The sequence below is a fragment of the Loxodonta africana genome, chromosome 13, assembly GCF_030014295.1.
Source record: "Loxodonta africana isolate mLoxAfr1 chromosome 13, mLoxAfr1.hap2, whole genome shotgun sequence".
In the NCBI taxonomy this organism is placed as follows: domain Eukaryota; kingdom Metazoa; phylum Chordata; class Mammalia; order Proboscidea; family Elephantidae; genus Loxodonta; species Loxodonta africana.
Genome location: NC_087354.1, coordinates 21,365,575 through 21,389,365, shown reverse-complemented (window position 1 = coordinate 21,389,365; position 23,791 = coordinate 21,365,575). Strand labels below are relative to the sequence as shown.

Sequence of the window (23,791 nt, the reverse complement as noted above, 5' to 3'; positions counted from 1 at the left end):
GTTTGCAGCTTTCCAGAGGAGAAAAGGGAAGAGAAAACCTGTAGTCTGAGGCAAACCCACTGGGGTCTCGCTGGATTTTGCCCAGTGTTAACTAGGTGCCAGGCCAAGCCTGCAGCAGTGGGATAGGACCCCAGGTAGTGTGGTGGCTGCATGGTCTACAGGCATTTTCCAGTCTTGCCAGCATCAGTGAAGGAAGGAAAGTATTGGCACCCAGTTATTGAAAATGGAATGATGAAGCAAAGGAGGAAAGTTAGGATGAGGGAAAAAGAAGATGGAAGGAGAGTATTGGCACCCAGTCTTTGGAAATGGAATGGTGAGGCAAAGGAGGAAGGTTAGGACGAGGGAAAAAGAAGAAAGGAACACGAGAATGTGTAGGACAGATAGAGCCCATAATAATCAGGGCACGTGTTCAAACGAGTCATAAAGACAAAGTGAGAGAAAGTAGGTTAGAATAAAGGATACATTAAGAGTACAAGAGGATTAGCCAGACTCTCTCTTGAGCCCCAGATTCCTATCGCTCTGGATATCCCATAGAAACTCCAGTCTTAATTTGTCTCGAAAGACTTAATTTGCCTCCCCCAAGTTCCCTCATTAATACAGGTTATTGTTTCTTGGTAACATTGAGCTTCTCAAGGGAAAAGCCCACGAATAACTGTAGACCATTTCCCTTTTCTCAGTTTTTACGACCTGTGAAATCTTCATTTATCCATCTTATATCGATTTGCGCCTCCCTTCTCCTTTCCATTCTTCTCTTGCTGAAATCCTCCTTCATGGCTCAGTTGAAATTCTTACTTTTTTGTGGAGCTTTTCCTGACTCTATAATCAGATATAACCCTGATTATAATTCCTGACTCTATAATCCCTGCCTTCCCTTTCACAGCATGTTGCTTTTACTATTTCTGAGCACTAACCTCATCCTAAGGAGCCCTGGTGGCTCAATGGTTAAGCACTTGGCTGTGAACCAAAAGGTCAGCAGTTTGAACCCACCCATTCGCTCTGGGGGAGAAAGACCTGGCAATCTGGCAACGCTATGGAACAGTTCTGCTCTGTCACATGGGATGGCAGTGAGTTGAAAATCAACTCAGCGACACCCAAGGACAACAACAACCTCATCCTAGGTAGCCCTGGTGGTGCAGGTGGTTTGCACTTGACTACTAGCCTACTGATTGGCGGTTTGAACCCACCTAGTGGTACAGTGGATGAAAGTCCTGGCGATCTGCTTCCATAAAGATGTCACCCAAGAAAACCCCTATGAAACAAGTCCACTCTGTAGCATATCGGGTCCCCATGAGTTGGGATCGATTCAGTAACAATGGGTTTGGTATAACCTCACTCTGTTTTGTAGAAATATGGAGAGAGAGAGAGATTGGAAACAGTAGAGGGGCAGAGAAGGGAAGACAAATTGATACTGGGCCATGGGATCACTGGATGAGACCTTGACGAGCTCATGGTGTTCCAAGACCTACATTGAATGCTTAGTGGTCATCTGGCTCTGACGACTGACTCGTCATAACTGAAGGATCACGAAACTAAGCAACAAATAACAACCACAACTAACCTGCAATGAGAATTCAAACTTTTAATATTGCTTCCAACATTCACTTTGATATAAATAGCTCATTTTCTCTTTATTGTCAAATTATTTTGCAAATCAATCCAAAATTAATACCTACTTTATTAATTTTTGGGGAGAAATGATGATCTCAGGACCTGGAGATACATGAGGAATGTACGTTAGGTACATTTTCTCCCTAAAGTCACCCTACATGAGAAGTCATATCCCAATTAGGAGGTTGGTTGTGAATATGAATTGTTGCAGGGAGAACTGGGTGGCTTACATGCTGACTGGGGCCTGGTTCGCCATCCCTCTCACAATGAAGGTCATGCTACAAATGAGAACTTGATGTACTCACACTTTCTTTGCTAGAGCTAGCTACATTCATCTTTTTTTTTTTTAACCAGTGAAGCCAAGATTCTTAAAGTCCTATGGAATAGGCTTTCTCTTCTTCCTTTGTAGGGTTCAAATGGGCAAGTCCAAGCTTTCACCTAGGCTTGCCTGCATGATCTCTCCCATTTTCTGATTGATACATTATTTCAGACCCAGATGCTGAGCAGCACTATCAGGCAGTCTCTAGTTAGGGCTAGATAAATGACTGAAGTGAGAGAAGAGCAGCTGCTCAGAGTAGCGGAGTCAGGAGAGGCTTGAACTGAATGCCTTTTGGTGATGGGTAAAGCTGAGTGGTTAGTCCCATGTCTGTGAGGTGAGAAAAATAGAAAGCACTTAACCCAGTACTTGGCATATGAAAACCAAAAACCCAAACCTGTTGTGGGTAATATATATCACTAGATATATATTACCACATTCAAACAGGCTGATATCCTATGATAGTGGCCTGGCAACTGGATAGTCTCTTTTAGGTGAGTGCATGTCTGTGCTCTAACTGATGAAGAGTGGCCTTAGAGTTTACTTTTAAGCAGGTGAGTTCATTGCACTTGGAACCTCAGACCTGGAGCTGGGGTGGGGATTAGAAAACACCTTATGCTACTGCCAAACACCATTAACACCTTGTATTTAGTTAGTCGTTTCAATGTCTTCCTCTCCCATTAGATTGGAAGCTTCTGAAGAGTGAAATTATGTCTTCTTTTTCTTCTTTTCCCAGCCAATCTGCACACCTTGCTTATGTGAAATGTATTGATCTACATTGTTTCTCTAGTTGACTTTCAAGCCATAGCCCACTGTTCTAGGTGCTCTCGGGGCCGTGAGAAAGGCAATGGGGTTGGGGAAGATGGTGGTACGCAGTGTCCTTTGGTAGGTAGGGTGAATTCTAGGAATGTCCCGCCTATTAGTGAAGGCTTGCATGTTGCTATGATGCTGAACAGATTTCAGCAGAGCTTTCAGACTAAGACAGACTAGAAAGAAAGTCTTGGTGATGTGCTTCCAAAAAATCAGCCAATGAAAACTGTACATGGGTCACCATGAGCCAGGAGCTGACTCCACAGCCCTGACAACAATGAAGTTAAGGAGGAGGTCATTGGTGGTTCAGAGGTAGATACCTCACCTTTCATGCAGGAGACTTAGGTTTGATTCCTGGCCAATGCAGCCACCGCCGATTTGTCGATGGAGGCTGTGTGTTGCTATGATACTGAAGAGGTTTCAGTGGAGTGCCCAAACTCAGACAGATTAGGTGGAAAGGCCAGGTGATCTGTTTCTGAAAATCAGCTAGTGAAAACCCTGTGGTTCACATTGGTCCAGCCCACAACCAATCACAGGAATGGTACAGGACCGGGCAGTGTTTCCTTCTGTTTTGCATGAGGTCACCGTAAGTCTAGGCTGACTCAATGCCAGCCAACAGCAACAGTAAAGTTAAGGAGACTCAGAGGGAGAACAGTATATTTTTTTTTCCTTTTCTTTTTTTCTCATTCTCTTCAGCAGCATTCTGAATTTCTATTTTACGAGGTACTTTCACATCCCTTGTAAAATCAGTTAAATATTTAGAAAATGCATTGGTTCCTGTCCTCAGTGTTGATGATGGAACTGGGATTAGACCCAGATGCTGACCGGCACTATCAGGCAGTCTCTAGTTAGGGCTAGAGAAATGACTGAAGTGAGAGAGGAGAGGCTGCTCAGAGTAGCCTGGTCAGAAAGGCTTGAAATGGACATCTTTTGAGGATGGGTAAGACTCAGTAAACCTGAGTGGTTAGTTCCATGTCTGTGAGATGAGAAAAATAGAAAACACTTAGCCCAGTACTTGGCAGATAAAAACCAAAAACCCAAACCCATTGCTGTCGAGTTGATTCCGACTCATAGCGACCCTATAGGACAGAGCAGGACTGCCCCACAGGGTTTCCAAGGAGTGCCTAGTGGATCTGAACTGCAGACCTTTTGGTTAGTAGCTGTAGCACTTAACCACTAACGCCACCAGGGTTTCCACTTGGCAGATACAGGTACTTAAAAAGGCTCACTGCCATGATTATGATTGTGTTTTTTAATGTCATTATAATTCTTTTTCATCATTTTTTTTTTTTTCAGAAAGAAATAGAGGCTTGGGAAGGTTAATAACTTGCCTAATGTTACCTAGCTAGCTAGTGGCAGAGCCACCATCTAAATCCAGGGAAGTCCGAATCCAAAGACAGTGCACAGAGCTGCATGTACAGCAGGACTTTGGAAATGCAGTTGTGTAACGTGGGGGAACTCAGAGCAGAATATACAAAATGTTGACCACGAAAGGAAGGCATTTATTTTTTCTATGTCTGCAGTACCTGTTTAAACACAGGGATAATTATAGTGGTCAGATGTGCTTATTGTCATGGCCAACAACTAATAATCATGAATGGAAGAACTGTGCCCCATGTCACTTCTGTAATTCCACAGAGGGGTATGTCCTTCCATGACATTTCAACTGGCAGTTAGTTGCATTTGTTAACAGCTTTGGTGCTAGCTTTTGTGAGTGAGTTGAGTGACTTTGGAGAAGTCTCCAGCTGGGATATTTCCAGAAACTCTTCTCTGCAACCACAAAACTTCAGTTTAGTGACCACAGAGAAACATGATGACAAGCCACAGGAGGAGGAAACAAACCACAGCTTGCAAAATTAAACAAATGCATCAGTTCCTTTATGCTTCAGTGATGTGTTCTATTTTTATTTTATCTCGAAAATCATAGCCTCATTGTGTCAGCAAAGCAGGGGCTAAGCCATGTCCCAGGGTCTGTGTCTCAGGGTCCTTGGACTCCTTTTTCTTGTTCTATCTCTCCATCCCTCCCTCCTTCCTCATCTATTAAACACCTACTAGGAGCTGATGGTGCTCTAGGTACAGGGGTACAGTACTGAGCAAAACCCACAAACATCCATTCCCTTTTGGAGCTCCTGTTCTGGAGGCTGGCAGGCTACAGGTGTATTCCGAAAGCAGCAAGGGCAATGGGGAAAAGTAAAGCAGAGAAGGTGCTTGGCAGCGCAGGGGTGGAGTTGTTACCATTTTGACAGGGTTGTCAGGAAAGATCCCTTTTGAGACGATAACATTTAGGCAAAGTCCTAGAGGAGAAGAAGCAAGCTGTGTGCAAATCAGGAGAAAATTCGTTTCAGAAGGTATCAGTTTCTTAATGCTGATATAACAGAAGTACCACAAGCAGGTGGCTTTAATGAACAGAAATTTATTTTATCAGTATAGCAGGCTAGAAGTCCAAATTCAACCGCACCTGCTCTAGGGGAAGGCTTTTTCTCTCTGTTGGCTCTGGGGAAGGGGCTTTGTATCTTTTCAGCTCCTGTTTCAGGCTATAAGGCTCACATGCAGGGCAGAAGGGGTCTTGGCATATGGGCCAGGTGCTTGCTATACTTACAGGCACTGGAATGGCGATAAATGGAAGCTCTGCTGTGGAAGAGAGCTGCTCAGGAAGTATGCCCAGAGTGACGGATGGCCTGCTTGGGAGGGGGAGATGGCATTGTCCTGAGGCTGTGTGAGCCAGCCCTCTGTCTTTGTCCTGATAAAAGTGTATGAGAGGAAGGGATGGCCAAAACTAAGGGAGTGACTTGAGTTGCTGGCCATCATTGCCAAGGTTTTTCTCCTCTCTTCTCAAGCATATCCATTGTTTTAACAGTAATAATGAATAAAATAGCACCAGCCCTGAGTGGTACAAACAGTGAGCATACTTGCTGCTAACCAAAAGGTGGGAGGCTCAAGCCCACCAAGAAGTACCTTGGAAGAAAGGCCCAGTGACCTGCTTCCAAAAAATCAGCCATTGAAAACCCTGTGGAGCGCAGTTCTACTCTGACACACTGGGTCTCCATGAGTCAGGGCCAACTCATGGCAACTTGATTTTTTGATTGTTTATGTGTAAGGGAGTCTGCTAAGTGATATCTAAGTATTGTTGAACCATTTCTGTTTGGTTCACTCTGTACACAAAGAGTCTAGCTCACCATTTGGCCCACAGTAAAATAAAAACAAAAAAACCTGTTGCCATCGAGTCGATTCTGACTCATAGCAACCCTATAGGACAAAGTAGAACTGCCCCATAGGGTTTCAGGGGAGTGCCTGGTGGATTCAAACTGCTGACCTTTTGGTTGGCAGCTGTAGCTCTTAACCACTACCCACAGTATTTGTTCTATAAATGCCCTTTGAATGGATTATTTTTTCTCCCGACAAACCATAAGGTTAGTACATAAATTTTTGCCCTTTTCAGCGGTGTTCCTGTGTCTTTAATTTTAAGTAAACTTTTCGAAGACACAGAGCAGAAGGGCGATTGGAATCCAGGTCTCTCTGCCTTCAGACCTTTGTCCTTGCTATTGTGTAGTGCTGCCTCTCAGTGTGTCAGGAGAGGTATTTGGATCCCTGTTTCTAGGCACAATTGTGTTATGGTGAAAAGAGTAGAGCACCCGGGATGCTCAGAGGAAGCCCTAACTCTCTTCCTTCCCATTGACAATAGTTTACCCTCTTACGCCTGGCTTCTTTGTTTGTAAATTGGAGATACTAGTGACATCCCGACTCATAGTGACCCCATAGGACAGAGTAGAACTGCCCCATAGAGTTTCCAAGGAGTGCCTGGTGTATTCGAGCTGCTGACCTTTTGGTTAGCAGCCGTGATACTTAATCACTATGCCACCAGGGTCGCTATGAGTCGGAATCGATTCAATGGCAGTGGATAATGACAGCCCGTGGACGCATTATAAGAAACTAACAGGAATGTGCATCAGAAAATACTTTGTAAATTATAAAGTGCTAAGCAAATGTAGGAAACCCTGCAAAGAGAGTTTTAGAGCACTTTATAACAGAAGTCAGCAAATGTTTTCTGGAAAGGGCCAGAAAATAAATATATTTGGCTTTGTGGGCCATAAGGTCTTTAGTAAAACCAGCCAAACCTCTGTTATTGTAGCATGCAAATAGCCTGAGATAATTTATAAATAAATATGCATAGCTGTGTTTCAATAAAGTTTTATTTACAAAAACAAGCAGTAAGCTGAATTTGGCCCTAGGGTAATAATCACTTTTACAGAACAACCTTTGGGGTGGGTGAAGACTAAATATGTAATCACTTTTAGAGAATAGCCTTTGGGGTGGGTGAAGACTCAATATGTATACCGCGACTGGTATGATCAATAATCTTCCAAAAAGTTGTGTGAAAGTTGACTGTGTCAACTCAGTTACTTAGATGACCTGAATGTTTTTGAACAGACATTCCAATTTTGACTTCTAATTGCATGTGGATCATTTCTGATTCTATCACAGTGCCTAGCTGGTGCCTAAGAGCCAGTCTGGACATCTGACCTGCTCTATTCATTTTGTGACCTCCTTTCTCCTGTAGTATTTGTGTTTGTCACTCCTATAGTCCTAAATATCCATGTTTTCTATAGCCTAGATGGGGGTTGAAAACTCTATGGGACAGTTCTACTCTGTCCTATGGGGTTGCTATGAGTCAGAATCGACTTGATGGCACTGGGTTGTTTGGTTTGGTTGGGTTGGTAGATGTGGGTTTAATAAATAAATATGTATTTAATATTACATTGCTACACTCATATACTATAATATTTTTAAAGATGATATAATTGATCTTCTCAGCCAACATTTTACTCTTATTTAGTTTCGCTGGATGTTAGGTTTTTTTTACGATGTTTAATTAGCCAGTGATTGCTTTGGGTTCCTGTGTTTACTTTCTGCTAAAAAAAAAAAAAGATAATCCCGTTGCCCTTGAGTTGACTCTGACTGGCAGCAACCTCATCATGCCTGTCAGAGCAGAACTGTGCTCCATAAAGTGTTCAGTGGATATTTCAGAAGATGATCTCCAAGCATTCTTCCAGGGCATCTCTGGATAGACTTGAACCCCCAGCCTTTTAGTTACCTCGGACTGTTTGCACCACCGAAGACTCTATGGTAAAATCCTTTAAATAACCTTATAACCAAAAAAAACCCCAAACCCCTCGCTGCTGAGTCAGTTCTGGTTCAAAACAACCTTATAGAACATAGTAGAACTGCCCCAGGACAGTTTCCAAGGAGTGACTGGTGGATTCGAATTGCCGACCTTTTGGTTAGCAGCTGAGCTCTTAACCACTGCGCCACCAGGGCTCCATAAAGAGCCTTAAAGGAGGTGACATTTTACAAGATCACATTTAGTGTGCACAGAAAGAAAATGTTTATTCACCTCAATGTCTTACTCTCACAATTCCTGGCACCTAGACAAGGCTTGCTTTTTAAAACAATTGATCCATCCATTTTAACATCGTCCCCATTCTGCTGAATTAAAATTCATTTGTATTCTTGCAGATGAGGGTCTTCATCTACACAGAATACAAAACATGTATTACCGTCCCATAAATTTTAATGTAGCCAGGTAGGATGAAAATAGCAGTGCTCTGGAAATTTGCTAGCCGATTATTATAATTGCAGTCAGTGAGTTGTAGAACTGTAAACAGCTGAATTGGCAAAAGCAGTGTGATAGATGTATTTAAAACTATGACAATAAATTAAAAAAAAAAAAAAGAGGAGCTGCTGAGGCTGCTTATATACAGCCTAAAACCTTATAGAATTTGGTTCCTTGGTTTGGCGGTTTAGGGTCATAGTTTCATGTGACATCCCAGTTAATTGGCCTAATAACATGTTTAGTGCTTCTGTTCTACCTCCTAATTTGTTGGGTAGTGCCTCGGGTCTTTAAAACTTTGAATCCATCATCCCGGACACAACACTTACCTCTATTCACCTGGAGCAACAGTGGAAGAAGGAGAGTCAGGAATGTGTGGAGGAGAATATGCAGTGTGTGTCTGCTTGCCTCCGTGAACAAATGTCACCTTTCCCAGGAGACCAGAAGAACTGGATGGTGCCCAGGTCCTACCATTACTGAACATTTTGATCATGGATTCTATAGAGGAATTCTGATCCTAAAGGGAGAAAATGCAGAAGAGAATTTTAAATTCTCATGAAATCCAGAATTTCTGGAGGTAAGGGGGCTGGATGAAACCCTGAAACTGTTGCCCTGAGATAAGCTTTAAACCTTAAATCAAAAAATATCCCCTGAAGTCTTCTTAAAACCAAATAATAGTTTAGCTTAACTAGTAAAAAATGTCTGCCTTGAGCATCATGTTCTTTTAAGAACTAAGGTTTTTATTTTATATGGGATCAAGTTGACAACAGCAACTCAAAAGATTAGACAGGAACTTTAGTGGCAGTGAGTTTATGTTAATCAGGGAGAAACAACTCTGAAAAGGAGGGTGAGAATGGGCAACTCGAAGAATATAATCAGCGTGACTGAATTGTACATGTAGAAACTGTTGAATTGGTGTACGTTTTGCTGTGTATGTTCTCAACTACAATATAAATAAAATGAGAAGAAATAAAACACTTCTCTGAAAGGCAGTAGTAGATTTGTGTGAGATAGCTAACTTCATCCAAATTTTCATACTAAGATTTTAATGCTATACTTCGGGGCATATATTATTAGGGAGTTTTGTCATATTAAAATGTATCGGCACTGATGATATTCAAAATTATTTCTCTTTTCCTACTTATGTATTTGAAAACACTTTATTTGTTTGGACTTATTAAGACCAGAGGCTTAATGGGTAAATAAACTGTTCTGCATCTATGCAGTGGAATACTACTCAGCAATGAAAAGGAACAAACAACTGATACACATGACAGCTTAGATGAATTTCAAAGACATTATGCTGCGTGAATGATGTTAGCCTCATAAGATTACATGCTGTGTGATTCCATTTATGTGAGATTCTGGCAAAGATAAAACTATATGATGAAAACAGATTGATGGTTGCCACAGACTTGTGGTTGAGTGAAGATCTGAGAATAGGAGAGCGTGAAGGAGTATTTTCGGGTGATAGAACTGCTCTGTTTCGTGATAGTTGTGATGGCTACACAAATGTATGTTTTCGTTGTTGTTAGCTGTCTGCAGGCTTGACTTGGGACAAGCCCACGCACAAGGTAAAGAAACACTGCCTAGTCCTGCACCAGTGCCGTGACTGGCTGTGGACCAAACAATGTTTCGTTGTGATCTATAGGGTTTTCACTGGCTGATTTTTGGAAGTAGATTGCCAGGCCTTTCTTCCTAGTCTATCTTAATTAAGAAGTTGTGCTGACGCCTGTGCAACATCATGGCAACATGTGCGTCTCCACTGACAGATGGGTGGTGGCTGTGTGTGAGATGGATTGGCCGGGAATTGAACCCGGGTCTCCCACATGGAAAACTAGAATTCTACCACTGAACCATCAATGATGTACATGTGTTAAAAATTATAGCACTGCACACATACATGCACACACACAAAGTCAGTTTTACTGTGGGTTAATTTATAAAATAAAGTTTAAAAAAACCTGAGTTCTTATTACGTTTATTGAGAACATAAAAAATCTTTGAATGATAGTGGTATATCAGGGACTTCTGATGAGAGAAAAATTAATAGTGCTGTTTTTATTGAGAAGCTAACTCACTGATTGGTTAGTAGGTCTGGAAGGAGGTGAAAATCACAGAACACCTACTCAGTGGCTTATGCTTTCACTCTATGCAAGAGTGTAGGGTATATTCAAAGTTATGGGTCCCCTAGTGGCTGTAACTCGGCTCTCCTGTGCATAAGTAGCATTTCTGCTGTTCTTTATGGTGATCGCTTTCCTACCGTCATGTGTATATGTGGCATGTGACAGTTACAGTGGCTGTGGGAACCATAACTTTAAGTTCTGTGACTTTTCTGTGAGTAAAACCAGCCATAATGTTGAATTAATGTAGTTCTTCCCATTTAATTTCCATGTTGTTGTAAGTGGAAGACTTTTCACACATTTGAATTAAAGCTCGGTGTTCGTTTTTGATAGCCTGTAAGTGATGGTGGTTATGTGAGATAATTTTGTCATTTAATTGGCATCATCAAGTACACTGAGGCCCATGTGGGAGAATGTATATGGTGCACCTGGCCTGAGGAGCGACGTGTATAAGCATCTATCTGTCCACTCTTCTACTTGCAAGTCAAAGGGAACAGACCATCATGACCCTTGACTAATAACCTCAGACTTTACGTAGAAATTCTAATCCCAGTGTGGGTAGTTGTATGGAATTGTCTTCAAACAGGACTGGTTAAATTGAGCATTGATTCAGTTCATAACACTGGGGACGAGAACTGGGGGCTTTTCAGGTCTAGGGCCTCAGAGAGCAGCAGTTTCTGTAGGCTCTCTGCTTGGCAGCCAGGCCTGATTTTGTTGGCTTTGTAAATCAGGCAGAAGAATTGACTGAACCTCTGGGCAATGACCATGTGGGGTGTAAAGCCATGCAAAAGCAGGGCAGAAATATTTTGAAATTGGAAATTGAATAAGATTCTAGATTGTTGTCATGAAGTAGTCTACAGACGATCCTATCCAGTTCACCTGGGTATCCTTTTACATATAATAGAGATTATGAGACCTGGCAACCAAAGAAGGGCAGGTGATTTGACCCAGAATGTGCCTCCTCCAGAAACCCTGGTGGCGTAGTGGTTAAGTGCTGCAGCTGCTAACCAAAAGGTCAGCAGTTCGAATCCGCCAGGCGCTCCTTGGAAACTCTATGAGGCAGTTCTACTCTGCCCTGTAAGGTCACTATGAGTTGGAATTGACTCGACGGCACTGGGTTGTTTTTTTTTTTTTGGTTTTGGTGCCTCCCCCTTTCTGGTGCCAATAGGCCACACCCCCACATAGAGAATTAGGCTTCTTTCTGACTGGGCAGTAGTGGTACTTCCAGTGGCTGGGATTATAGCGTCTGAAATACGGAGGCTCTTTGAGAAAGGTTGAAGTGTCTTCTTCCTGTGTAAATTAATCTGAATTGAATGAAATATTTTCACAACCAAGGGACATCAGATGTACAGTGATGGGGAAGAAGACCATGAGAGAACCACAAATACAAATAACTCTGGAGCTGCTCTTCCTCCCAGCTGAGGGACCGGGAGGCTCCCAGCCAATTTGCAGTAATTTCTGTCCAGTTGCAGCCTCTCCTCGTGCCACTGCATGGAGAGCTGCTTGACCAGAAAGCCCTGTTTCTGTGGTGACCTTGCCCTGTCCTTCTCGGGGGCTGAAAAATGGCCCTTCTTCTCTGGAGCTGGGTTCTATGGGCCCCTGAAGCTCTGCTTGAGAGAAAGAGAGTGTCTTAGAAGGGCCGTGTACTGTCTGGCCTGCCTAGACAGAATATCTCATTTGTACCCTGTCTTAGTTATCTAGTGCTGCCATAACAGAAATACCACAAAAAGAGAAATTTAATCTCTGACAGTCTAGTAGGCTAGAAGTCCAAATTCAGGGCGTCAGCTCCAGGGAAAGGCTCTCTCTCTCTGTTGGCCTCCTCATCAATCTTCCCCAAGACTAGGAGCTTCTCCACGCAGGGACCCCCAGTCCAAAGGACAGGCTCTGCTCCTGGCACTGCTTTCTTGGTGGTATGAGGTCCCCAACTCTCTGCTTGTTTCCCTTTCCTTTTATCTCTTGTAAGATAAAAGGTGGTGCGGGCCACACCCCAGGGAAACTCCCTTTACATTGGATCAGGGATGTGACCTGGGTAAGGGTGCTACAATCCCACCCTAATTCTCTTTAACATAAAAGTACGATCACAGAATGGAGGATAACCACACAACGCTGGGAATCATGGCCCAGCCAAATTCATATACACATTTTGGGGGGACATAATTCAATCCGTGACATGCCCCGGAACCAGTTGCTGTTGAATCAACTCTGACTTGTGGAAATTCCACGTGTGTCAAAACAGAGCTGTGCTCCATAAAGTTTTCAATGACTGATTTTCCAGAGGTAGATTGCCAGGCCTTTCTTCCAAGGTGTCTTTGGGTGGATTTGAATCTCAAACTTTTGGTGAGCAGCCAAGCCTGTTTACCATGTGCACCCCTGAGGAACTCCTAAATTGTGCCCAGTGCCTGGTTTTCTAATTCCTGCTTCTGGTTGGGAAGGAACATGTTAGCATCCCCTGTCTCTACCTCCACCCCCAGTGGTTCCTGATGATTCAAGCAAGCTCTGCAGGTTGGCTTTCAGTCTCCAAATTTTCCTATAACCAGTTACCCAGTCTTCTTTGGAAAGAAAAACCCATTCTTTTTCATCTAAGAAATCAGCCCTGGCTAATGTGCCAGACAGCGTGCTCACGTCCCCCTACTCTGCCTTTCTATGGCAAGCAGCCTTCCTCACGTTCAGCCTAGGGACCTTCTTCAAGTGTCCTGGCTCTTCTGGACCCCTCATTTCTGCATATAAAATCTGATACAATTGAGAAGTCTCTTCTTAACTACTGAGTAATGTACCTTTCATTGCCCTGTGGAATAACTTCCTGGATATCTGAAACGTATTTAAAATGGACATCTCCCATTTTGAGGTCATTAGTTTATAATTTGCATTTTCTCATGTTGTTGGTTGAGTAAAACCCTTTGGTTGGTGATTGGACAGTTGCTAATTCTGTGAAGGTACATTTCACAGAAGGTCTTCCAGATCCCATTTTGAAATATTTCCTGCTTGAATGACATGAATTCCTGAGCCACCAGGTTCCCTTTGGAAGGCCATGGGCCAGGTGGGCCACACTGGGAGGAACCTAGCAGGATGGCCCTGCTGCTCCACTTCCTTAATGAGAGCAAAGTTGCTCTTATGCTAAACACCTGGACAAACCTGGGGATGCCTGTGCGGCTGAGTGGGAGGACGGAATTGTCCCCATCCACTTACGATCAATGACTGGAATGGCAGAGCCATCTCCTGTTGCCACGCAAGCAGGGAGGCAGCACACAGACCTGAAATTGAATATGCAAATATCAGATTTCCAGAGTCAATCACTGGATAAAGGGTATCCTCAGAGAGCTAGCCCCAAAGCTGCACCTCTGCGTGCTGTTTTCTCTCTTAGAGCTCCACCATGAGTTAGATAGTAAAGGCTTAAGAATCCTGCAGTAAATAAATGAGAGTCAGGGTGTTTCCCACCCCATCTGTCAGTTTGTTGTACTGTGGCAGCTTGCGTGTAGCTCCGATGCTGGAAGCTATGCCACCAATATTAGAAATACCAGTAGGGTCACCCATGGTGAACAGATTCCAGTGGAGGTTCCAGAATAAGACAGATTAGGAATAAAGGCCTGGTGATCTACTTCTGAAAATTAGGCAATGAAAACCGTATGGGTCACAATAGAATTCTGTCTGATACTGTGCTGAAATGATGAGATGCCTGGGTAGGAAGGCACTCAAAGAGCACAGTGGCTGCAGTAAACCCAGACCCATCAACATTTGTGAAGTTGGTGCAGGATCCGGCCATGTTTCATTCTGTAGTACGTGGGGTTGTCATGATTCAAAGTCATCTGAACAGCAATTAACAACCACAACAAGGGTGTTTCAGATATTGTCATATAATTTATCTAATTCTTCTTAGAAAGTTAATCTTGCAAAAATGTGCTCGTGATTACCTCTGAATTCTGATGAAATCCCAGTAGGCAGAAATATAAATCCTTATGAGTTGATCTTCCATTGCTTTTTTAAGCAGGCTTTTTATCTTTCTTTTTACTTACAGAAGTTATGTGGAAGTGGTGATCAGAGTGCATTCACGACATCCCAGCATTTTGAGGAACAATCTGTGAGTGAGATTCCTTAAAAACAAATGCTATTTCCCACCCAGTCTTTGGGTGTGTGCGTGTGTGCCTCTTATTTCTAAAGAAAGCTGAACTCTCTCCACCCAGAAAAACAGCCCTTGCAAATGATAGTTGGGGAAGATTAATTCAATGTCTATTGATTTGTCAGACTGGGATAGATTCTTCTAAAAATACACAGCCGCTATGAAATTGAGTGGAAGAGTAGAGGATACAAAGCCATTTTGAAGTGCTTTGAAACACAGTTGGGGAAACTTTCAAAAAGAAGGCGGTCAAGGGCGACTTAGCCGCAGAATCGATTAATTGAATGTCAAATAAGTGAACGATAAATTATTTCACTTGTCCTTTCTCTTTGAGGAAAGATGAAAATTTGAGCTTGTTCAAAACTTGAATTGGATTAATTTAATAACTATGCAAAGATAGACTTGAATTTCATATTATGGCTTGTAGGAGTTGATGTATTCCTGGAGGGGGCAGTGACCTGAGTTTGACCTGAGTTGGGGAAGATGAGACAGTGAGGTACCAATGGTGGGGCCAGAGAATGGGAGAAAAATATGGAAAAGCACGGGGAGTACTAGGTGGAGACACAGTGTGTCCGTCCATGGAGTCCTAAGCCAGGAGCAGGCCTCAGTAGGTGATCAGCTGGTGGTTGTGAAGTGAAATGTTTTTATTATATCTGGAGGAGGTCTACCAAAACATGGTGGGTTGTGGGGTAGTGGGGATAAGAATAGGGAGGCATTTACATTGGAGCTTGGACGTGTAGCCACATACTCTGAGGGAGCTAGCCCCAAAGCGGGCACCTCTACATGCTATTTCCTGCCTCAGAGCTCCACCCTGAGTCATCTAGTAAAAGGCTCAAGAACCCTGCAGTAAATAAAGGAGCTTAAGAGCATTTCAGAAGTTGGCCTCCCACTTCCCTATTTCTTCATGGAAAGTTCATCTTGCAAAGATATAGTCATGATTGCCTCTGAATTCTGGTAAAATTCTCCTGGGGTGAAATGTGAATGATGCTAATAAAATGGTGTAACCATGTTATCAAGGTGTGTGGGAGTTGGAAATGACACTTGAAAATTTGCCATCGTAGTGACCATCTTAGTCATCTAGTGTTGCTATAACAGAAATACCACAAGTGGACAGCTTTAACAAACAGAAATTTATTTTCTCACAGTTTAGGAGACTAGAAGTCCAAATTCAGGGTGCTGGCTCTAGAGGAAGGCTTTCTCTCTCTGTCAACTCTGGAGGAAGGTCTTTGTCTCTCTGAGCCTCTGTTCCTGGGTGATCTTCATGTGGCTTGTTGTCTCTCTTCCACCATCTCTGCTCCATAGCTTGTGTTTAATATCCTTTATATTGTAGAAGAGATTGACTTAAGACATACCTTACACTGATACGGTCTTATTGACATAGCAAATCAACCCATTCCCAAATGGGATTATAACCACAGGCAGAGAGGTTAGGATGTACAAGGCATATTTTTGGAGGACACAGTTCAATCCATAACAGTGACCTGGTTTTTTCTCCCCTTAAATTAAGTGTCTGTGAAATTCCCTTGCTTGGGCTCAGGACACAGTGACTTAACTGGCTTCTCATTCCGTGCAGACTCTCAGAGAAGCCGGCGATGGCTTGAGTGACCTCCCCAGCCCTTTTGCCTACCTCCTCACCATACACCTGAAGGAAGGTCGGAACCTCGTCATCCGAGACCGCTGTGGTAAGGGCTGTGTCTGTTACTCTGTAGTCTGTAAGACGCTTTTCTCTCTACCGTTGAATTGGTAGCGTTACTCAACTTTATCCATCTCAGCCGGGTGAGCTCAAATCTAAGGCTTGCCAGGTATCAAGGAACAGGCAGCAAATGATTTAGATACACTGAATTGTACTATCCTTTCCTATTTTAAAATGAATAATAAATGATAATCACATAAAGTTGTGTTAGAATGAAAATAACCATGAAAGCTCTATGCTTGGCATATAGCAACTGCTCAAGGAAACGTTCCTTTGATTCTACTTCAATTATCCATGAAAGAGACATGAACACATCCTTAGTGTAATCAAACGTACAAGTAAAATGGAAATATCCTTTGGATCAGTCTCCCTTCCAGCTCCAAAATCCCACTGGACTCCCTCAGGATAGCATCAATTGTCTGTGATTGTTTTGTTCACCTATTCCACTTGCTCCTGTGTGTGTCTATTTATCTATATTTATAGGGTAGCTATGAGTCAGAATCGACTCGATGGCAACGGGTTTGGCTTGGTTTTATTTATACGTAGGAGCCTTGATGGTGCAATGGTTAAGCATTCAGTTGCTAACCATAATGGTCGGTGGTTAGATGCACCAGCTGCTCCATGGAAGAAATATGTGGCAGTGTGGTTCTGTTACATTACCAAAGATTACAGCCTAGGAAACCCTACGGGGCAGTTCTACTCTGTCCTATGGGGTTGCTATGAGTTGGACTCAACTTGATGGCAATGGGTTTGATATTTTGGGTTTTACCTATATATAAACCAAAAAACCAAACTTGTTGCTGTCGAGTCGATTCTGACTCATGACCCTATGGGACAGAGTAGAACTGCCGCGTAGAGTTTCCAAGGAGTACTGGGTGGATTCGAATTGCCAACCTTTTTGTTAGCAGCTGTAGCTCTTAACCACTACGCCACTATGAGTTAAAATGATACTATAGTGTCCATATTTTTCTGCAGTCAGCTTTTTCCATATCACAATGTCCAGGTTGACTATGTTTTTTTCATGTAAATGATCTCCTTTCTTTTAAATACTACATACTGTCCCTAATACAACATATATTAGTTTACCTATTACTCTACTGATGACAATTTTTTTCCTCTACTTTCTAAGCAGCATAAGTGATGCTGCAATCAACAGCTTTGTGTATGCCTGGGTGTACAGAGGGAAAAAAAAAAAACACATGGTTCAAATCTTGGCTTCTCCACTTATTGCTGTTTTCTTTAAGAAAAGTTCCTTGACCCTTCTGTGCCTTAGGTTCCTCGCTTGTGAAACAAAGATAGTAATATTAACCCACCTTAGAGGCTATTAAGGAAATTAAAGGTATTAATTGATAAAAAGCATAAAGTCAGACATATCTGATCCTAGCACTCATGAAAATTTTAGCAGCTAGGACAGAGCCTAGAAGGATAATCACAGGATCCTAGAGATGTGTGTTTTTATATTGAGGAGATACTGGCAAATTACCCTCCAAAATGTACAAATGTCCTCTCCTACAACATGTTTTTGTGGCCTCTCTCTCCTTGTCAGCACTGAATATTTGCTTTGGTATCTGTTAGAGCAGCACCCCACTTTCCATACCAAATTCTGTCTTTGCTTTCTAGTGCAGCTATAACAGAAATTCATAGTTTTTGACATACTCACAGGTCAAGTATGGACTCTTTATATTTTAATTTGTACTTCTTTGATTACTGTGATGGTGAGTATGATTTTTAAATTTACTCTTCATTTGTATTTATTCTGTAAATTTTTTTCTGTATCTTTTGGCCAGTTTTCAGTTGTGTTTTTTCTTCTAGATTTTTGTGACTCGTTACGTTTTTTACCATTAACATTTGTTTGTTATATGTTGCAAATATTTTTCACCCAGTCTGACGTTTATCCGTAATTTTATGGCCTCTTTGTCCTTTAGAGGTTTACATTTCATTGTAGGCAAATATATTTGTCCTTTCCTTTATGGGCTTTTCCAGTTTATTCTTTTTAGTAGTTGGAACCTTTTTATTCTAAAGAGTTTTATGTCTTTCTTCAGGACATGGCCAGTTTCTCCTGTTGCTTCCTCTCCTGTTTTGGAACATGTATTAAATGAACAAAGAGGCTTATAGACCCTTTGATCTGTCTTCTCCATCTCTTAGCCTTTTTAATTTTTTTCATTCTCCCTGTTATGGATTGAATTGCGCCCTCCAAAAATATGCATTGTATATCCTAGCTTCTATGTCTGCAGTCATAATCCGATTTAGGGGTGGGTTGTCTTTGTTATGTAAATGAGACAGGATTAGTGTAGAGTGTACACTGAGTCAATCTCTTTTGAGATATAAGAGAGATTAAACAAGTCAGCTGACAAGCAGGGATGGGGGAAGAGAGATGCCAAACCATGAGAAGATTGCCCAGGAGCAGAAGCTCAAAAGAGACAAGGACCTTCCCCCAGAGCCTAGAGAGAGAGAAAGCCTTTCCATAGAACCAGCTCCCTGAATTCAGACTTCCAGCCTCCTAAATTGTCAGGAAGTAAATTTCTGTTTGTTAAAGCCATCCATGTGTGATGTTTCTGTTATAGCAGCACTAGATACCTAAGACACTTCCCATTAGTTTTTCTTTTCAGAAATAATTTCTCTGCTCGATCTTGCTCATTTTTTTGCTCATTTTCTTGTCTACTGTTACTGCTGTGCCATGCAACTCATCTATTGAGTTGCCATTTCAATTGTCTTCTTCTTTTTTTTTTTTTTTTGATCTGTTTATTACCTTGATCAAAAGTCACTCATATACTGGCTTTACAAATTCATTTTTGCATATATTTTTCATTTTCATAGTAGTCTATTTTTGTTTCATGAATGAGATGGCACCATCTCTTTTCTTGAGAGTGCTTTATCTCTTGGATATGAGTTTGTTGTATTTGCTGTCTCTTCCTTATGACCTTAGCTTCCCTTGCCTGTTGGATGCTCTGAAGAGGTGTGCTCATCTTTTCATTTGCATGTCCCTGTTTCACCACCTGTGGATGCTGTTTTTGCTGAAGGTGACCTGCCCTCAGTGATGGTGGGAAGGGTTGGGACATGCAGCTGGACAGGATGAGCCAGTAGTTCAGGCTGGCTTCTCCCCATTCCTCCTGGTTATTGCTGGTCCCTGGTTATCACCTGCCATTAAAGCCCTCCCCTCTGGCTTCCTCCCCATGCTCACTGTTTTTGCTTGCTCTCAGGTGCCTTTGCCAGTCATTGATTGACAGGAAAGGGATAGAATAGCCTTAGCCCACTGGCTGCATATGCTGTGACATCCAGTCACCCTGGTCGTTGCCCAGATCCTGTCCTGTTTCTGTATCTGCAGCCTCCAAGCTTAGAGCATCCCGACTTCACCTACTGTATACCCTCCTACTTGCTCCTTCCGTCCTCCCTGGCCCATCAGCCTTTTGCATTGACCATCTACTGCTCATGTTTTGGGCTGTGGGTTCCTCCATCTATCTGATCTCACCTGTCTTCCATCTCTCAAGGCTGTATTAAAGTTTTCCTAAACCCACTTCTGTCGAGTTGATTCTGACTCATAGGGAACCTATAGGACAGAGTAGAACTGCCCCATAGAGTTTCCAAGGAGCGCCTGGTGGATTTGAACTGCCGACCTCTTGGTTAGCAGCCATAGCATTTAACCACTACGCCACCAGGGTTTCTAAAGTATGCCTACTCTTTTTTTTTCCTAGTTAAAAATACTGTCTCTTTTCTTCTTAACACATTTTTTTCTCACATGTTGCATTTTCAAATGGTGAAAATTTTCATGTTCTGCATGTTGATACATAGTGTTTTCTATCAAAAGCATAAATTATTATCTGTCAATGTGCACTTTCTTAGGATCTAGCATTGTTATAAACTTACTCATTTTAATAGAAAATTGTTTTATGTTATTTTTAATGGATTGAGGCAGATAGAGTGGGTGGGTATATTTGTATACGTGCTTAGTCCTCCATCCTGATCTAAATTTCTCCAAGTAGAAAATGAGAGTTTCTTCATTGTATATCATCGATGCATTCAATTTTATAATTATACCCGTATACACACGTATCTCAGAAACACATAAAAACCTTGTCATTAAGTACATAGCAAAAGCATTAAGTGTCATAGCAAAATACCACAACGTGAGTGGCTTTCAACAATAGAAGTTTTTTGTCTTGCCTTTCTGGAAGCTAGAAGTCTGAGATCAGGGTGTCAGTCGTGTTGATTTCTTCTGAGGCTCTGAGGGAGGATCTGTTCCATGCTTTTCTCTGAGATTCTGGTAGCTCCAGGCATTGCCTGACTTGCAGCTGTAGCATCACGGTGTTCCTCTTCTGTTCCTCTGTGTCTGTGTATCTTCTCTTCTTTGATAAGGACACCAGTCATATAGGCTTAGGACCCCCCTACTTCAGTGTGGGAGCCATGTTGGTGCAGTGGTTAAGAGAGCTCGGCTGCTAACCAGAAGATGGCAGTTCAAATCCATCAGCTGCTCCTTGGAAACCCTATGGGGCAGTTCTCCTCTGTTCTGTAGGGCTGCTAGAGTCAGAATCAACTTGATGGCAACAGATTTGGTTTTCTGGTTGTACTCCAACATGACCTCATGTTAACAACTGCAAAGAGCCTACTTCCAAACAGCATCACAGTCACTGGTATAGGAATTCAGACTTCAACGGATCTTTCTAGGGGGCACAATTCAATCTTAGTGGTAGGTTTTTCAAGTAGTGAACATTTCATTTTCTCATTTTTTGTAGGTCCCTTCTCTTGTCAAATTCATACCTGAAATAATGTGTAACAGGACACGATTATAAACCAGCATAAAGATGTCTCTCATGCATATCCCGACTCTTACTCTGAGCCAGCACACTGTCCAGTGGGTGCTTTGTTCTCAAGTTCATCTAGTGACAACTGATTTGGAGACTAGAAAAGTACTCTAGAGAGAGTGTATTTAACTTTTCTAAGAACTAAGTGTTTTTAAACCTTTAGAAGTCTGTGCCCTGTTTTAAATTGTTGTGATTTTCCTGACAGTGTCTACCTGGGGAGGGGTACACAGGCTCTGGATTTCTTCATGCCAACTGCTCCTTTTCCAGTTTCTCCCATCTTTTCTGGTTCCTTCCCCCTTGTTTATTCAACTCCCTGGCTGAACCCTTAATACGTCAAACTGTTACAGTGACAGCAGAGTCCTGGTAGATTGTCAGTAACCCTAATAAAGTAACTGCACACATCAGAAAATGACTTACACAATAGGGTCTATATGCACTTACTCCGTACCTTGCTGTTGAGGGCTGAAGGGAAGACCCCAGAAATCATTGTCCCTACATGTGTCATTTCATCAAAAGGAAAACATCATACGAGAATTAGGCCTTTGTCTTGTACAAGCCTAATATAATCCAAGTATAAATGGCTAATAAGGAATCTAGGTCATAAACTGTACTGTTTGTGCACCAGTTTCTTTTAGAACTAGTACCGATTGCCCCATCTCTTTTATTTATTGAGAAGATTAATCACTATCTCGTAAGAGTTCACTCTTAGCAAGTCCTTTTTCTACACTTTGCAGGTGTTGTGTGCTTTTCTCTAATGTGACTATGTTGATTTCTGATTGATTACCAGAAGTATTAAGTTAGTGATCAGGGTATGCTCAAGAGCCTATTCCAGGTCAGTCAGCATTTGAGCATCCACTACGGTTTGAAGCAGGCGCCATCATTGCTGGGACCCGTGTTGCCACACTCTCTTTCTTTCTCAGAGACTGACGTTATGTATCCGTGCAGTGCTGTTTGCTGTGGAACCCAGCCCGCCTCAGCATTTCCTCCAACATAGTCCTTTGAACCAATCAACTCTGGCTTGAGTGAGCGTCAGAACGACCTGCAAGGCTTATTAAAACACAGATTTCTGGGCCCCATGTCCAGAGTTTCTGGTGCAGAAGGTCTGGGGTGAGGCACGAGAATTTGCCTTTCTAACGAATTCCCAGGTGATACTGATGTTGCTGGTTTAGCTACTACACTTTGAGAACGTTGCTCTAGGCAGCCACTATCTACCAGTGGATGTTGGCACAAGGGAAGGAACATGGGTTTCTCCTGGTAGGTACAGGTTTAGCTGTCTATTAGACACACCATTTTATTTTCCTGGGGCTTTACAGAAACCTGGTGGCATAGTCGTTAAGAGTTCGGCAGCTAACCAAAAGGTCGGCAGTTCAAATCCACCAGGCGCTCCTTGGAAACGCTATGGGGCGCTTCTACTCTATCCTACAGGGCCGCTCGGAGTCAGAATCGACTCCATGGCAATGGGTTTACCTCACTGCCTATTTGTTCTTCATCTTTGGTCTCACACTTGACTTAATTATATTCTCTAAACACAATTTCATATGGTATTAGCCCAATTAACATAGTACAGAAAACGATGTGGCATGCCAAAGTACTGAATATAAATTTTGAATTATCTTTGAGTTTGCAATATTCATCCTATGTTTCCAATTGCCTGGCTATATATGGATAGCTGGTTGTGCAATCAAGAAAATTCTAGAGCTATTGGGTGGTAAAAATGAAATTTCTCTATTTTCACTGGACAGTGAAGTAAAGATTCATGGTACCCCTCTCAGGAAAATACAGTTCCAGCAAACCTCAAGAAAAGATGTGAAAAGGAACTTATGGGGTTTGTGACTGGGGGTTGGAATCTTTTAGCCACTCGGTCCATCTGGAAACAAGTGGGGAGAAGCCACTCAGAAATCAGGGCCCCCTTTTTCTGTTCTGATTCTGGCCATCAACTAGAAGCCAGAAAACAGACTTTGTTAGTGTAAGGAGCTGGGGAACTGCCACCTTATCTAAGTCCTCTTTTTCTCTGGTTCAGGCACAGGTCTGGCTTGTTCAGTGGTTTATCAAGGTAGGATTTTGAGATTTTCTGGGCTATTGGTTGAGTTTGCAGAACCACAAAGTTACTAATTGTTCTTTAGACAGAATCAGGAGGGAGCTTTGGCTTCAGAACAAGCGACAGGTTCAGTAATGGTGTCAGGAAAGGAGACGTATTTCTTAATTGCATTCAGGCAGCCTGGTGTCTTCAGTTGTCAGCTTATCTATCCCTTGTACGTTATATACATTTTCATCTGAATATGCACGGGAAAACCTTGTTTGCTGCTTTTAGTGGCCGTTGAGTCAATTTGAACTCCTGAAGACTCCATGCGTGCACTGTAAACTGTGTTCATAGGCTGTGACCTTTCGGAAGCAAATCACCAGGCCTGTCTTCCCAGGAGTATCTGAGTGAGTTTGAACTGCCAAAATGTTTGGCTAGTAGTCGAGTGCTAAACTGTACCACTCAGCGACAAAACCTATAGGTCATTAAAAAAAACAAAACAAAACAAAACTGAAGTTAGTGGGTGAATAAGTAATGATACTTCATCATAAAAGTGCCTATATAGTCATGAGTAATGATGGCTATAAGAAGAGTATTATGTAAGGTTGGGAGATTTTAACTATGTAGCTCCATAAATGTGCTTTGCTTTGAAGACTTTTCCTTACAGGTCATTTGGCAGTTCCCTCAAGACTTTCCTTAGAAC

At 42.3% G+C, this 23,791-nt stretch overlaps 1 protein-coding gene across 10 annotated transcripts in view; it reads left to right on the top strand.

The window, feature by feature from the left end:
- Positions 1-23,791, top strand: part of MCTP2 (multiple C2 and transmembrane domain containing 2) — a 312,542-nt gene that overhangs the window by 81,431 nt on the left and 207,320 nt on the right. For 9 of the 10 annotated variants that reach the window (XR_010317359.1, XR_010317360.1, XM_064267069.1 and 6 more), the window contains 2 exons: positions 14,478-14,540; positions 16,150-16,258. Coding sequence is in view for 8 of the 10 variants with exons in the window: in XM_064267069.1 (XP_064123139.1) it covers positions 14,478-14,540; positions 16,150-16,258 (172 nt within the window). In the remaining 2 variants the exon portion in view is untranslated. The remainder of the gene's footprint in view (positions 1-14,477; positions 14,541-16,149; positions 16,259-23,791) is intronic. The other variant, XM_023553057.2, reaches the window with a different exon arrangement.